Genomic DNA, 16,116 nt, shown 5'->3' on the forward strand with positions numbered 1-16,116 from the left:
ACCCTGTTCTCGTCTCACTTTACTCCATTTTACCCACACTCTACACACTCAACCAACATGTTGTAATGTGCTGGGTGCCAGGGCACCGTGAGATTCAAGGCAACGTGATGGTGGATCAGCTTGCTGCATCCGTCCACGAAAGCACCTCCACTACACCCACATCAATCCCGGCCCTTGATCTTAAGCCGTCTCTCAAACGAAAGCTCAGGGACTACTGGCAGAGCAAGTGGGATACACACATACAAAACAAACTACACGTTATCAAGCCACACCTTGGCCATTGGCTACCAGTATCAAAATCACGTCATACACAGGTAACATTAACGAGGCTGAGGATAGGACACACATACACTACACACTCATATCTTTTATCAGGTGGCGATCCACCATTGTGTGACAGATGTGGTGAAGCACTAACAGTTCTTCACATTTTAATTCAGTGCAAACAATTGGACACTATAAGAAAACAACATTTTCCATTACCCTACCGACAACATATACCTTTACACCCTGCAATGTTCGTCGGTAGGGACCCGCTTTTTAGTCATAAATCGTTGTTAGCGTTTTTAAAAGAAATTCATAGTTTTCATATTATATACCCGGTCATTCCGTAGCACGACCTCTCTAGAGAGGTTTTCGTTGCGGTGGCTACACAAGAAATCACTTTCACTTGCCTCACGGCCCTTGGACGCAAGGGTATGAACGAGTGAGGCACTTGTGCTAAAGCCATACATATTCACCATCGTCTTTTATTATCACCAACTTTTGTCATCTGTTCACACCACACACACCTTTCACGGCATGGTCCTGATTTTATTACTTGTATGTTCTTACCCGCCTTACCGCGAGGAATTTTATGGCCCTTATACAGCCGCTAATCACAATCATTTTCCACATCCCATGTCCCATGAACTGGCGCTCTTTGGCCATCGAATGGCCCTTGCGCCAAAAAACACCATATATCATCATCATCATCATTACTTTCCCGGTCTAGATGATCTCTCAGAACTTGCGACCAACATTCTCTCCCATATTATCGATGACTCCGCTGCATATTATGTAGCTGGTTTTGTCATCAAACACTTCCTTCGGAATGCATGTGACGGTTGCAGTTGCCCACAGTTGCTGAAAGACGACAGTGAGATGCTTAAGGGTACCCACCAGTATTTCACAATGCTCAAAGCATACCACGTCCCCAGCAAACTTTTTGGGAATCCCACTGTGCCATCAGAAGCAGCTTTTGCATACCTACAACAACTTGAATCTCGCTTTCTTGCCATAATTGAGGCCACCGCACATCACCTGAAAGTGTGCGATGTTTTGTATCACCATCTGTCAAGTGTTGGCGATTTTCATATCTGCTCTGCTGGGTGTCGCGCGAAGTTTCTGAAAATGTTTTGCCGGGTTCGTTTATGTTGGCATGTGCGTTTTGTTAACCGAAACTTAGATAGGGTTAGGTTCCAGTCTTCAATCCCAGGCATACAGCTTGACAAGTTCAAAGGTTAGCAATTAGCGGCGGGTTTACACTAAAGTATTCGAGTTGAGCCGAATCCTGCAATAGCTTCGTTATGTTATTACTTCATTACAGCAGACTTCATACTTCATTATGGTCTTATATGCTTATATTCAGTTCAACTGGACTAACCACTCCTTCGTTGCATACATTGTTTTGGTTACCCGCTATGAGGAGTATGATGATATTTGATGTTTTATGGCGCAAGGGCCGATTCACGGCCAAAGAGCGCCAGTTCATCTTACTAAAAAATATGGACAATGATTGTGATAAGCGGCTGTATAAGGGCCATAAAATTCCTCGCAGTAAGGCGGGTAAAAACATACAGGTAATAAAATCATGACCATGCCGTGAAAGGTGTGTGTGATGTGAACAGATGACAAAAGATGGTGATAATAAAAGACGATGGTGGATATGTATGGCAATAGCACAAGTGCCTCACTCGTTCAAACCCTTGCGTCCAAGGGCCGTGAGGCATGTGCTTTTTTTTGTGTAGCCACCGCAGCAAAAACCTCTCTGGAGAGGTCATGCTACGGTATGCCCGGGTATATGACATGAAAGCTGTGAATTTCTTTTAAAAACGCTAACAATGACTTATGACTAAAAAGTGGTTCCCTACCGACAAACATTGCAGGGTGTAAAGGTATATGTTGTCGGTAGAGTATTGGAAAATGTTGTTTTCTAAGAGTTTCTAAGTGTTTACACTGAATTAACATGTGAAGGACGGTTAAGTATTCCCCACATCTGTCACACAATGGTGGATTGCCACCAGACAAAAGGTGTGTGTGTGTCGTGTATGTGTGTCCTATCCTGAGTCTTGTTAGTGTTACCTCTGTTAGACGCGATTTTGATACTGGTGGCCAATGGCCAAGGTGTGGCTTGATAACGTGTAGTTTGTTTTGTGTGTGTGTATCCCACTTGCTCTGCCAGTAGTCCCTGAGTTTTCGTTTGAGAGACGGCTTAAGATCAAGGGCCGGGATTGATGTCGGTGTAACGGCGGTGCTTTCGTGGGCGGATGCAGCAAGCTGATCCGCCATCACGTTGCCTTGAATCTCACGGTGCCCTGGCACCCAGCACACAACAACATGTCTGTTGAGTGTGTAGAGGGTGCATAAAATGGAGTAAAGTGAAACGAGGACAGGGTTTTTTTGTTTTTTAAGACTGTGCAGAGCCGTTACCACACTGAGGGAGTCTGTATAAATTACTGCTTTTTGTATTTGTGATTGTTTGATGTGTTTAGCTGCCACAAGTATCGCGTAAGCTTCCGCTGTGAAGATACTTGTGCCTGGATGTAGAGGGCCAGCATCCGAAAAGGAAGGGCCAACAGCAGCGTAGGACACAGAAGAGTTAGACTTAGAGGCATCTGTGAAAAACTCAGGACGTGTGTATTTGTATTGAAGTTCCAAGAAGTATGTTCGAATATGGGCAATAGGCGCATGTTTTGTAACTTCTAAAAAAGACACATCGCAATCTATAGTCTGCCACTGCCACGGTGGCGGGTATGCAACAGGAGCCATTAAACTGTGTTCGAGTGACACTCCAGTGTCCTCAGCTAGACCCTTCAGGCGAACTGAGAAGGGCTGCCTCATTGAAGGCCTGTTTTGAAAAAGAATGGAGCTCGATAAGTCATTAATAGTAGAGTATGAGGGGTGCCTCTTGTCTGCTTTCACCTTAAGGAAATATATAAAGGACATGTAGGTTCTTTGCAGATGAAGGGACCACTCATTTGACTCAACGTAAAGGCTTTCTACGGGGCTGGTGCGAAAAGCACCTGTAGAAAGGCGGATGCCCGAATGGTGCACGGGATCCAGCATCTTCAAAGCACTTTGAGTCGCTGACTGATAAACAATGGCCCCATAATCTAAGCGGGTGCGAATAAGGCTTCTATACAGGTTCATGAGGCATTTCCTGTCACTACCCCACGTAGTACGTGACAACACTTTTATAACATTCATGGCTTTTAAACATTTTGTTTTTAAATACTTTATGTGGGGTACGAAGGTCAACTTGTTGTCCAAGATTAAGCCTAAGAATTTATGCTCGGCTTTGACGGACAGTTGTTGCCCGTTCAGTTGAATGTCGGGTTCCGAGTGCATGCCTCTCTTTCGAGAGAACAAGACACATGTGCTTTTTTGTGGGTTAAGTCGAAATCCGTTTTCATCTGCCCATTTGGAGACCTTATTTAAACCAAGCTGAACCTGCCGCTCACACATGGCCAAGTTGCATGACTTGAAGCCAAGCTGAACGTCGTCGACATATGTACAATAGAACATATTGCGAGGGATGGACAAGTGCAAGGAATTCATCTTGATGAGAAAAAGTGTGCAGCTAAGTACACCACCTTGTGGCACGCCTGTTTCCTGGACGAATGTTTGGGAAAGAACCGTGCCCACTCGGACACGGAATGTCCGGTTTGACAGGTAACTTTCGATTATGTGAAACATTTTTCCGCGCACGCCAAGGTGGGACAGGTCTCTTAGAATTCCGAAACGCCATGTTGTATCATAAGCCTTTTCGATATCGAGGAATACAGAGAGAAAATATTGTTTATGGACGAAGGCGTCCCTGATCTGTGCCTCGATACGAACAAGGTGGTCTGTGGTGGATCTACTTTCTCGAAACCCGCACTGAAATGGATCGAGCAAATTGTTTGTTTCAAGAAAATGTACAAGTCTGCAGTTTATCATTTTTTCAAAGATTTTGCACAAGCAGCTTGTGAGTGCAATAGGCCTATAACTGGAAGGTAAGGAAGGGTCCTTGCCCTCTTTCAAAATGGGAATTATAATAGCCTCTTTCCAGGAGTTAGGGATAGTGCCAGAAAACCAGATAGCATTGTACAAACAAAGTAAGGTTTTTCGCGTTTCGATCGGTAGGTTTTTTAACATTTCATAAACGACACGGTCCGAACCTGGGGCAGAAGTACTGCAGGAGTTTAGGGATGTTCGGAGCTCAGCTAGACTGAACGCTTGATTGTATGCCTCGTATCCAGTGCATTTGTGTTCGAGTTTCTGCTTTTCTATTCTTGTTCTGTATTTTTGGAAAGTGTCAGTATAGTGGGATGAGCTGGACACCTGTTCGAAGTGTGCACCGAGGAAGTTTGCCTGATCTTCCAAGGTGTCACCCTGAGTGTTTACGAGTGGAAGTGTGTGTACTTGTTTTCCTGCTATCCTACCGACCATGTTCCACACTTTAGCTTCCTGTGTGTATGAATTGATCCCTGACAAAAACTTCTGCCAACTTTCTCTTCTTGCCTGCCGACGCGTTCGCCTGCCTTGAGACTTTATTTTCTTGAAGGTGTCAAGATTTTCGGCTGTCGGTGAGTTCCGAAGCAGCCTCCAAGCTCTGTTTTGCTGTTTGCGCGCGTTTCGGCATTCAGAGTTCCACCATGGCACACGCCGTTTTCCAGGGTGTCCATTTGTTTGTGGGATGCATTTTGTTGCAGCATCAATCAAAAATGCTGTGAAGTAGTTGACAGCAACATCAATGTTCAAAGTACTTATGTCATTCCAACCTAGACGAGCGATGGTATAAAAGTGTTCCCAGTCGGCTCTGTTTATGAGCCACTTGGGAACACGTGATGGACACTCAGTTACTGTATTTGTGCTCAAAACTATGGGGAAGTGGTCACTTCCGTACAGATTACTGATGACTTTCCACTGGAGTAGGGGCACAAGAGATGGGGATACTATGCTTAGGTCTATGGAGGAGTAGGTGTTATTGGCGAGATTTTAATACGTTGATTCTTTTCGATTTAGAAGACACGCGCTTGAGGAGAGAAGGAACTCTTCAATCAGTCGACCTCGCGCGTCATACCGAGAGTCACCCCATAGCCTGCTATGCGCATTGAAGTCTCCAAGGAGAACATAGGGCTCCGGAAGTTCATCAATTAAAGAGTGTAAATCACGTTTTTGCAGCTGATAGCTAGGAGGAATGTAGATAGTGCAGATTGTGATCAGTTTATCAAAAAGAACTGCTCGAACAGCCACTGCCTCAAGGGATGTTTGGAGTTGTAAGTGTGTGCATGCAATTCCTTGATTCACAATGATGGCAACACCTCCGGATGATGTCATAGCATCAACACGGTCCTTTCGGAATATAACGTATTTACGGAGAAAATTTGTGTGCTTTGAATTAAGGTGTGTTTCTTGTACACACAGCACTTTTGGTGAGTATTCGTGTAAGAGTTCTTGGATGTCGTCAAGGTTTCTGAAAAGGCCCCTGACGTTCCATTGTATAATTTGAGTGTTCATGGTGAATGTAAAATAGTGCTGTGTGTACGAAAAGCGAGTGGCTGTTTAGACAGAGTTTGACTTCACTTAACAGGGCCGTCACCAGGCCCTGTTATCGGCTTTTTTGTTTTCTTGGCGCGCTCCAAGGAGCCACGCCGCTCTTTCGGCACCAAGGGTGCCGACGTATCCATTGCCTCCTCGGAGGCACTGGATGCCCGCACGTGCGGGCTGCTAGTTCGAATTTCGGGCCTCACCTGGGGAGGTGAGGCCTTGAGACTGGAGGACTCTGGAGTCTCCGGTCTCTGTTTGGGAGTAGGCGGTGTAGCCTGGGCTACAGCCGCCTTGGGGGCAGGTGCCACAACCACCGGCTCGGTATGCGCGGGCCGAGGGAGTGGCGAGGGCTGGTGCGGCGGTGCCCCCTGACGCGCCGCATCAGCGTATGTAGCTCCATAGAATGGAGCGACTCTTCGCCGTGCTTCCTTAAATGTAATGTTTTCCTTCACCTTCAACGTAATTATTTCTTTTTCTTTTTTCCAGTATGTGCAGGAGCGTGAATATGCGGCATGGTTTCCTTCGCAGTTTACACAGTGTGGTGGTTGTTTGCAGTTCTCAGACACGTGGCCTAGAACTCCACATTGTGCACAAGTCTGGCGACCACGACACGTTTTGGAGCCATGGCCATATTTCTGGCATTGGAAGCAACGGCGGGGGTTGGGAATATATGGTCTCACGGATGTCTTTGTGTACCCAGTCTGAATAGTTTCCGGCAAATCGCTCGAAGCAAAGGTCAGTACTAAGTGTTTGGTTGGGATTTCCTTTTGATCTCTTCTGATCTTAATACGCTGTACGTTTGTCACGTTCTGGCTCTTCCATCCTTCCAGAAGTTCAGCTTCCGTCAGCTCAAGCAAATCTACGTCTGATACGACCCCGCGAGATGAGTTCATGGACCTGTGTGGCGTAATACTGATGGGTGTGTCTCCAAATGTTGTGAGGGTGTTCAGTTTATCGAATTGGTTTTGTTCACGTATTTCAAGGAGTAGATCTCCACTGGCCATTTTGGTAACCTTGTACCCGGCACCGAGAGTTTCGGTTAAGGACCTAGCCACTACGAAGGGGGATACTGTTCTGGCTTGCTTGTTAGTTTTTTCACAGTGTATAACATGGAATCGAGGAAAGGTTTGTCTTGGCCGCATGAAAAAGTTGATATCTTCGGTGCGTACCCGCTTTGAGGAGGCACGATCACTTATTAAAGGGAATGCTTTGTGCATGCTAATTGTATGTTGTTCAGTAGCGTTGGCGGCCACCCACCACGGAGCCCAACGAGGGGACGCTGCAGGTTTACAGATGCTGAAACCTGCAGACGCCAGCCGTACAACGCCACTATAACCCAATGCGCCTAGACCAAGGTAGGCTATTTGCACAGGGTTAACCCTAGCCGCCAGGAAGTTTGGAAGTAAACGGAAGAGAGTAGAAGACAGGACAGATAAACAGTAAGAGATAAAGACGAAGATGTAGGGAGAGAGAGATAGGAAAAGGCGACTGCCGATTTCCCCTGGGTGGGTCAGCCCAGGGGTGCCGTCTACGTGAAGCCGGGGCCAAAGGGGTGTGTTGCCTCTGCCGGGGGGCCTTAAAGGTCCAATCACCCAGCGTCGGCTCAACCCCCAGGATCCCCTTTTCCCCGGACACGGCAAAGCCACGCACGGCTAGGCGTGGGAGGGAGTAGAAACTCCCCCGTTAGCTCGGGTCCGTGGTGTCGCTACACACCAAACGCCTACTTGCGCAGGCGCCCCTGCGGGGCCGCTATGAGGAGTAGGGACACTGTGTATTCGCTCGAAGTGATTTGTATAACCTTAAAAAGAATGTTGGGTATCCTGTCTGTATTTTTGTAGCAAATGCGGGCAAACTGTACACTTTACTGTGGGTCGCTTGGTCTCTGTGTATGCATTATCTCTCCAGCTCAAGTAATATATCGATAACAAAACCGCTTGTTGAAATGTCTTCGAGCGGGTAAGGAACACAGTATGAAGTGGGCGCGGTTCACGTTATCACGCTTTTCGTAATTTAGCTTCTCATCAATCATGCTTTTCGTAATTTAGCTTCTCATCAACCTCCTCATCTCGCCCATCAAAATTTTCAAAAGAATACCCAAACTTGTAGCGTTTGATAGGGCTGCCGACGCTGCCATTTTATTTTTATATAGCTTGTGAGTGATAACGTACGATGTAGAGCCTTTGTGAAAAATAATGAGCCAAAGTGGTTTCCTTCTGCTATTTATTAGCCCTGTAATACCGCTCTCGTAGCACCAATTAAGGTCCACAATTCTGGATAAGTGATGACTACAATCTATTTTAGCTCGCAAGTGTCACAGCAACACCCAGACGCAAATCACTTGGGATCTTAAGTTTTTGATGAAGGCGATGCATAAGAAGAGCCACAAGACCTGCCAGTGTTGTAGCATAAAGTTTGTCTTTCACGTAGTGAGCAAGCTGCAAAGCCCTACCTTTCTGAGGACAAGCAGGCATCAAGTCTACTTTTTTTTTTAATTTTGGGCAAGCTGTTCTTAAGCACAGCCAGCACACTGCACCTTTGCCTTTCTGCTATATTGTGTGGTGTGGTTTCTGTGCGCTCTTTTTTTCTATTCATTATTTCGGTTAACCCCAGGCGTGATTCGCGACTTCATTGCTGTGTATATGTCACTTCTTCCTTCTTCATCAGCATTGTGCGCTGTGTTTTTGCCATAGATCCTTACTTACCCACTGGCCCGGTGTGTCGTACTTCACCAGCTTCTCAGCTTCTGCCAACTCTAGCGATGTGTGCGTTGCCTGTGTTCTCTCTGTATTTGTTACAATATTTGTTACAATTTATTTGTAAGGCAAGATGCATTTGTTGTCTACCTCTGTCATATTGTGCTTTTTATATTATCAGACTCTAACACAGGGAATCGCTAAATCAAAACGACCTACAAAAACTATCCATTTAGGCGATAAAAAGTGGTCTAAAATCATGAACTTTCGTCATAGCCAAACGTCGGTTACGCAAAGTAATTCAAAATTTGCGCCAGTGAAACCGAAACAGGAAGCGCACGTCACTTGCTCTCACCAACCACCAGGTGTGCTAGGGTCGATTGGGCCGCTGGGGTCTGCGGGAGTGTTCACTTTTAACCTTTTTTTTATTTCTTTATGGTTTATTTCAACGAGTTTTGACCAGACGCACTAAAAACAAACGTGAACGCGATGTAATACCCTGCACTAGCATGGGACGCTACATCTATGCACAGCAGTGAGTAGACGACGCTTCGCTCATACTGTCAACTGTCAATGCAGCGTTGCAGTGAATTGAGAGGCCTAGCAGTTTTCAGCTTCTTTTAACAACAAAGGCGCAGCTTCAGTCTATCGCACCCACCTACCAACTCCACACAAAGAACGAAACTGAAACTGTTGAAAAGATTTGTAGACAGTTTGCTGGCTAATATGATCCTATTCGAAGCCTGTAAATAATTCCTATGAGGCACGCAGGAAGGAAAGGTTCCTTTCCTTCCTCCGTGCTCTGAGGGTTCACGATTGCAGCGCCAGATTCCTCTTTCGGTATCATTGTATGAAACTACTTGCGCAGCCGAGGGGCGCCTGCGCAAGTAGGCGTTTGGTGTGTAGCGACACCACGAACCCGAGCTAACGGGGGAGTTTCGACTCCCTCCCACGCCTAGCCGTGCGTGGCTTTGCCGTGTCCGAGGAAAAGGGGATCCGGGGGGTTGAGTCGACGCTGGGTGATTGGACCTTTAAGGCCCCCCGGCGGAGACAACACACCCCTTTGGCCCCGGCTTCACGTAGACGGCACCCCTGGGCTGACCCACCCAGGGGAAATCGGCAGTCGCCTTTTCCTATCTCTCTCTCCCTACATCTTCGCCTTTATCTCTTACTATTTATCTCTCCTGTCTTCTACTCTCTTCCGTTTACTTCCAAACTTCCTGGCGGCTAGGGTTAACCCTGTGCAAATAGCCTACCTTGGTCTAGGCTCATTGGGTTATAGTGGCGTTGTATGGCTGGCGTCTGCAGGTTTCAGCATTTGTAACCTTGTAGCGTCCCCTCGTTGGGCTCCGTGGTGGGTGGCCGCCAATGCTGCTGAACAACAATAAGGAAGACATGCATGGAGCTCTCCCACTACTGTCTGATCGTACCGGCTTAAAGCCGGTACGCACCGATGACCTCACCAGAGAAGGATTGGCCACCCTGGTGCAGTATCTGGCCACCCCCTCCCGTAGGCATTCGTCAATTAACTCACGGCCCTCAGTCCCCACCAGCTGCGGAGCAACTGACCACGGCGGCGGTCAGATCTGCAAAGCAGCAGAGGGTGCTAGGAATCTCTGGATACGGACAGGCCACCATTGGAACTTGAACTTAGCAACGTTTAACGTTAGAACGTTATCTAGTGAGGGAAGTCTAGCTGTATTATTCGAGGAGCTAGAAGGCATTAAATGGGATATAATAGGGCTGAGTGAGGTTAGGAGGACAGATGAGGCCTATACTTTGCTACAGAATGGGCACGTCATTTGCTATCGGGGCTTGGCAGACAGAAGAGAACTGGGAGTAGGGTTCCTAATTCACAGAAACATAGCTGGCAACATAGAGGATTACTATAGCATTAATGAAAGGGTGGTAGGCATTGTAATTAAACTGAATAAAAGATACAAAATGAAGGTAGTACAGGCTTACGCGCCTACATCCAGCCATGATGACGCTTCAATTGAAAGCTTCTATGAAGACGTGGAATCGGCAATGAGTAAGGTGAAAACACAGTATACTATAGTAATGGGCGACTTTAATGCAAAGGTAGGGAAGAAGCAGGCTGGAGACCAGGCAGTAGGAGATTATGGCATCGGCACTAGAAACGCCAGAGGAGAGCTACTAGTAGAATTCGCAGAACGCAATAATCTGCGTATTTTGAATACCTTCTACCGAAAACGAGAAAACCGCAAATGGACATGGAGGAGCCCTAATGGCGTAAATAAGAACGAAATAGACTTTATAATGACTGCACACCCAGGAGTCGTGCAGGATGTGGAAGTGGTTGGCAAGGTAAGATGCAGTGACCATAGAATGATGCGGGCTCGAATCCGCCTAGACTTGAAGAAGGAACGACAGAAACTGATACGCAAGAAGCAAATCAATGAGCTAGCACTGAGAGGGAAAGTACAGGAATTCAGAGTGTCACTGCAGAACAGGTACTCTGATCTTAGCGAGGAAACCAACCTTAGCGTAGATACAATGAATGATAATCTGACGGGTATCATCACGGAGTGTGCAGTGGAAGTTGGAGGCAGGGTAGCTAGACAGGACACCGGCAAGCTTTCCCAGGAAACGAAGAACCTAATTAAGAAGCGTCAAATCATGAAAGTGTCAAGTACAACAGACAAAATAGAACTGGCAGAGCTTTCGAAGCTGATTAATAGACGTAAAGTATGCGATGTAAGAAGGTATAACATGGAGAGAATTGAGCACGCTCTGAAAAACGGAGGAAGCGTCAAAGCAGTGAAGAGGAAACTTGGGATAGGCAAAAGGCGGATGTATGCACTAAGGGACAAAGAAGGCAAATTAACTACCAATATGGATAGGATAGTTAAAATAGCGGAGGAGTTTTACAGAGATCTGTACAGTAGCCGAGACAACCACGACCTTAATACTATAAGAACTAGCAGTAACCCAGACGACACCTCACCGGTAATGATAGAAGAAGTCAGAAAAGCTTTGGAGAGCATGCACAGAGGCAAAGCTGCTGGTGAGGATCAAGTAACATCAGATCGGCTGAAAGATGGAGGACAGATTGTGTTAGAAAAACTAGCCACTCTATTTACGAGGTGTCTCCTGACGAAAAAAGTACCAGAGTCTTGGAAGAACGCTAACATCATCTTAATACATAAGAAAGGAGATGACAAGGACTTGAAGAATTACAGGCCGATCAGCTTGCTCCCTGTAGTATACAAGCTATTTACAAAGGTAATTGCTAGCAGAGTAAAGAAAACATTAGAATTCAATCAACCAAAGGAACAAGCAGGATTTAGAACAGGCTACTCAACAATTGACCACATTCATACTATCAATCAGGTAATAGAGAAATGCTCAGAGTATAACCAACCACTATACATAGCCTTTATAGATTACGAGAAGGCGTTTGATTCAGTAGAAATATCAGCCGTCATGCAGGCACTGCGGAATCAGGGCGTAGATGAAATATATATAAACATTCTGGAAGAAATCTACAGGGGATCAACTGCTACCATAGTGCTTCATAAAAAAAGCAACAGAATACCAATAAAGAAGGGTGTAAGGCAGGGGGACACAATCTCCCCAATGCTATTCACTGCGTGCTTACAGGACGTTTTCAGAAGGCTAGAATGGGAACAGTAAGGGATAAGAGTTAATGGAGAGTACCTCAGTAACCTGCGCTTCGCCGATGACATTGCATTGCTGAGTAACTCAGGGGACGAATTGCAACTCATGATTACGGAGTTAGACAAGGAGAGCAGAAAGGTGGGTCTTAAAATTAATCTGCAGAAAACGAAAGTAATGTACAACAATCCCGGAAAGGAGCAGCGCTTTGCGATAGGTAATAGTGCACTTGAAGTTGTAAAAGACTATGTCTACTTAGGGCAGGTAATAACCGCAGAGCCTAACCACGAGATTGAAGTAACTAGAAGAATAAGAATGGGATGGAGCACATTCGGCAGGCACTCTCAAATTATGACAAGTAGATTGCCACTGTCCCTCAAGAGGAAGGTATATAACAGCTGTATCTTGCCGGTACTTAGCTACGGAGCAGAAACCTGGAGACTCACAAAGAGGGTTCAACTTAAATTGAGGACGACGCAGCGAGCAATGGAAAGAAAAATGGTAGGTGTAACCTTAAGAGACAAGAAGAGAGCAGAGTGGATTAGGGGACAAACGGGAGTTAAGGATATCATAGCTGCAATAAAGAAGAGGAAATGGACATGGGCCGGGCATGTAGCACGTAGACAGGATAACCGCTGGTCATTAAGGGTCACCAACTGGATTCCCAGAGAAGGGAAGCGGGGTAGGGGGAGACAGAAGGTTAGGTGGGCAGATGAGATAAAGAAGTTTGCGGGTATAAATTGGCAACAGCAAGCACAGGACCGGGTTAACTGGCGGAACATGGGAGAGGCCTTTGTCCTGCAGTGGACGTAGACAGGCTGATGATGATGATGATGATGTATGAAACTCTATGGCAAAAAACGCTGTCTCATCGAAAAAAAATAAAATAGAAAGTACAACTGTTGAAGTGTGCATTTTTTATTATAAAAATATTGATATTGTAGGCACATACACAATGTCACTTTTTTTGAAACTAAGAGAAGTTTTGGTTTTGAAGATGACAGCTAGCGCCACATGAACGTCACGGTAAATAATTATAGAGGGCGACACCTGCACCTCGTGGGCCACAGCGCGCGCTGCAAAAACAGAAGTGTGGTCATAGAGACCACATATTTCTCTATGGTGTGGTCGCCGGAAGTATCGCTGTTTGAACGAAATATGAATCAGCCGCTGGCTTCCGCGGGATTTACCTCGGTGCCTCAGAAGTGACTAGGTAGCCCACAAACTCCTCATTCTCGTTTAGGTGCTTCAGCATTCGATTCCGTTGTTGCGTTGCTCCTTGGGCCAATGAAACCAAAAAGCGAGCACAAGTGGTAGTGTGTAGGTGTTCTGTGGCGAGCAGTGAGCGACCACTTTGCATCGGCTCCCCAAACCATCATGTGACTATAAGAGACGCCGTAGTGGAGGGCTCCGGAAATTTTGATTACCTGGGCTTTAACGTGCGCCCAAATCTGAGCACACGGGCCTAAAGCATTTCCGCCTCCATCGGCAATGCAGCCGCCGCAGCCGGCATTCGATCCCGTGACCTGCGGTGCTTTTTCACCAATCGGCAATCTTCTTCTGCGCGCGAAACCGCTCTCATTAGACATTGTTCGCAGTATGAGGCCCCACAAAATTATCTTCGCCGGCCAAAGCTGAGTACGTATGGCAAAGCCCGTCTTAGCTGTACGTACTCGGCTCTCCAGAGCGGAGAGAGGGACTAGTGGGGCTAGATCACTTCGTACTGCGGAGAGAGTGCTCTACAAAGTGCTCTCTAGCACTGAGTCCCTGTCGAGCTCGAAGAAGCGACCTCAACAATCTCGTAGCTCACTCGGCCGCTGTACTTAGTAACCTTGCCTGTGCTCACTGGTGTTTGTTTTCTTGGCGTCTGTTGGCGCAGTGGTCCTGCTGTACTCGGACCATTTCGGGCTTGCAGCTTACCTTGGTCGCGACTTGATCTGCCAGTGATGCCGAGGACACACCAGGTGAGCTGCTTGAAAATTCCAACTTTTCTTGCACGGTTGGGGTAAGCATCGCCGGTTGGACCTTATGGCGAAATGTTTGCATAATAGTGGTTTGCTTTGTTTTCGTTTTTCTAACACAACGTGAGAAAGTAAATCAGTATGCGATATTAACTGTGTTACTCATTTGACATCAGTATGCAAAGCATGCAGCACATTTGGGCACCGAATGTGAGAGTGGAACAAAAGTTGCTTTAGGAAATATGGTATGATACGAAGAATTGGTAATGACCATTACCTAAACATGAAATAGATATGTTCCCATTCAATGTGAACTTGGTTTACAGCGCGACACCAGAAACACAGACACAAGGAAGCAGGCAGGCGAAAGAGAAAGAAATAGTCTCCGGAGCCCTCCACTATAGCGTCTCTCATAATCACATGGTCGTTTTTGGATGTTAAACCCGGCATATCAATTAATCTGTCGCGAAAGAAAAGACAGCATTTTGCACTAACGACCTCCTACCAGTGCCGTCCTGTCTTTTTTTCCGTTTTTCTCTTTTGCTCCTTCATTGTGTCTGTGTTTCTGATGTGCGCTGTAAACCAAGTTCAGGATAATTCCCAACCAACTGGCCCAACTTGCCGTCTTACCAAGATATGTCCCTAAATGAACTGATTTTCTGTGGCTGGTGGCCTTGCCTGTATGTTGCTGTGTTGTTTATTGTTCTGTGTATTCTTTTTGTGTACTTTCTTCTTAACTATTAGCATTCTTTAATGCATCTTGATATGTGCAACATTACTGCATCCTCGGTAAATCAGTTCTGTGGAAGGTCACAAGGTCGAAAGAGGCTCATTCTAGGCTAAAATGAATTCTCTTAACACCAAAGCTGCTTAAGCCTGCCATAAAAGCTTTGGACGGCACCAAAAGCTATCGTCCTCGTTAACCATTGTGACTCGCCCAAAGATAAATACCGTGGATGCACGTTTCAACTTTGCTGAAGCATCTGTGCGGAGTGCTTCAGCGGTGCATATGAGAGAATAACTAGGGAACTGGAAAGGCAGCGGCCACTGTGTAGAAACATCTCCCACTGCCCCCCCCCCCCCCCCCGAAGTGATCGAAGCCCTGAGCAAACAACGACATGCCCATAGATTTATGGGAGGAGTGAACGCTTTATTTCAGTGCGTGTTGCTGTCCCTGGAGTTGAAGCGTCCATTTAGTGTCTGTGACTCACTGTGGTTTAACTCGCTTAAGCCTCTCTTCGTGGAGAAGCAGCCGGTAGCACATCGCCTTGCAACTACCTACAAGGAAGCAGATCAAACTTAAAAATCAGCCGGATTCACTCTTTCAGGCCTTGCATGACTTAGCGGTAGCTTTGCCACTTTTTCACACTTCAAACTTTTATTTTTCTGATGGTGGTCATCGTAGCTTCATTCTGCGACTGGTAGACCACAATCTTATTCTTTCTGGTTGAAATGTTTTGAAGAACTTTCAACAGAGGAACTTCTGTACTCTGCCACCTGAGCCTTGGTTTAATTGAAAAGTCCTGCTTGAGATGGTGTAAATACTCGCGGTGGCTGGTGATCTTCATATAGTCTGCTAGAACGTGTTTGTCATGTGACAAACCTTTATTCTTAATGGCAATGCGAGATGGATTTGTTCAGTATGTGTAGCTTCTACACTTAAATTGTTGACAAACAATGGTTTCTTGTAAATACCTACTTCATTCTCTCTGTAATATTTTTCTTTGTGATGCAACGTTGCACATTAATTTTTTCATTGTGACAGTGGAAAAAATCTTTGTACTCGGCTGTGATTGGGACAAGATTCTTAAAGTCAAGTTTAATAAATGTTCAGCCTGAGGATTTCTCGTAGCACCGATGTTAGCATGTTGATCCATTAGGCTTGCCTCTCATGACGCCAAATATATGTGATGTATTAATGTAGTTTACTAGCAGCTTTGCAAGTTGAGAGCCCCGCAATACCGAAATTCATTCAATTGGGTCCGCTAAACATAGTTGCACATCTTTTATTTCCCACCGTGCATTCTGAG

At 46.0% G+C, this 16,116-nt stretch overlaps 1 protein-coding gene across 5 annotated transcripts in view; it reads left to right on the forward strand.

The window, feature by feature from the left end:
- Positions 1–16,116, forward strand: part of LOC142784684 (uncharacterized) — a 285,299-nt gene that overhangs the window by 173,146 nt on the left and 96,037 nt on the right. For all 5 annotated transcript variants that reach the window (XR_012888726.1, XM_075883160.1, XM_075883161.1 and 2 more), the window contains exon 2: positions 14,005–14,089. Coding sequence is in view for 4 of the 5 variants with exons in the window: in XM_075883160.1 (XP_075739275.1) it covers positions 14,072–14,089 (18 nt within the window). In the remaining variant the exon portion in view is untranslated. The remainder of the gene's footprint in view (positions 1–14,004; positions 14,090–16,116) is intronic.

This window comes from Rhipicephalus microplus, unplaced genomic scaffold (assembly GCF_043290135.1).
Source record: "Rhipicephalus microplus isolate Deutch F79 unplaced genomic scaffold, USDA_Rmic scaffold_15, whole genome shotgun sequence".
NCBI lineage: Eukaryota > Metazoa > Arthropoda > Arachnida > Ixodida > Ixodidae > Rhipicephalus > Rhipicephalus microplus.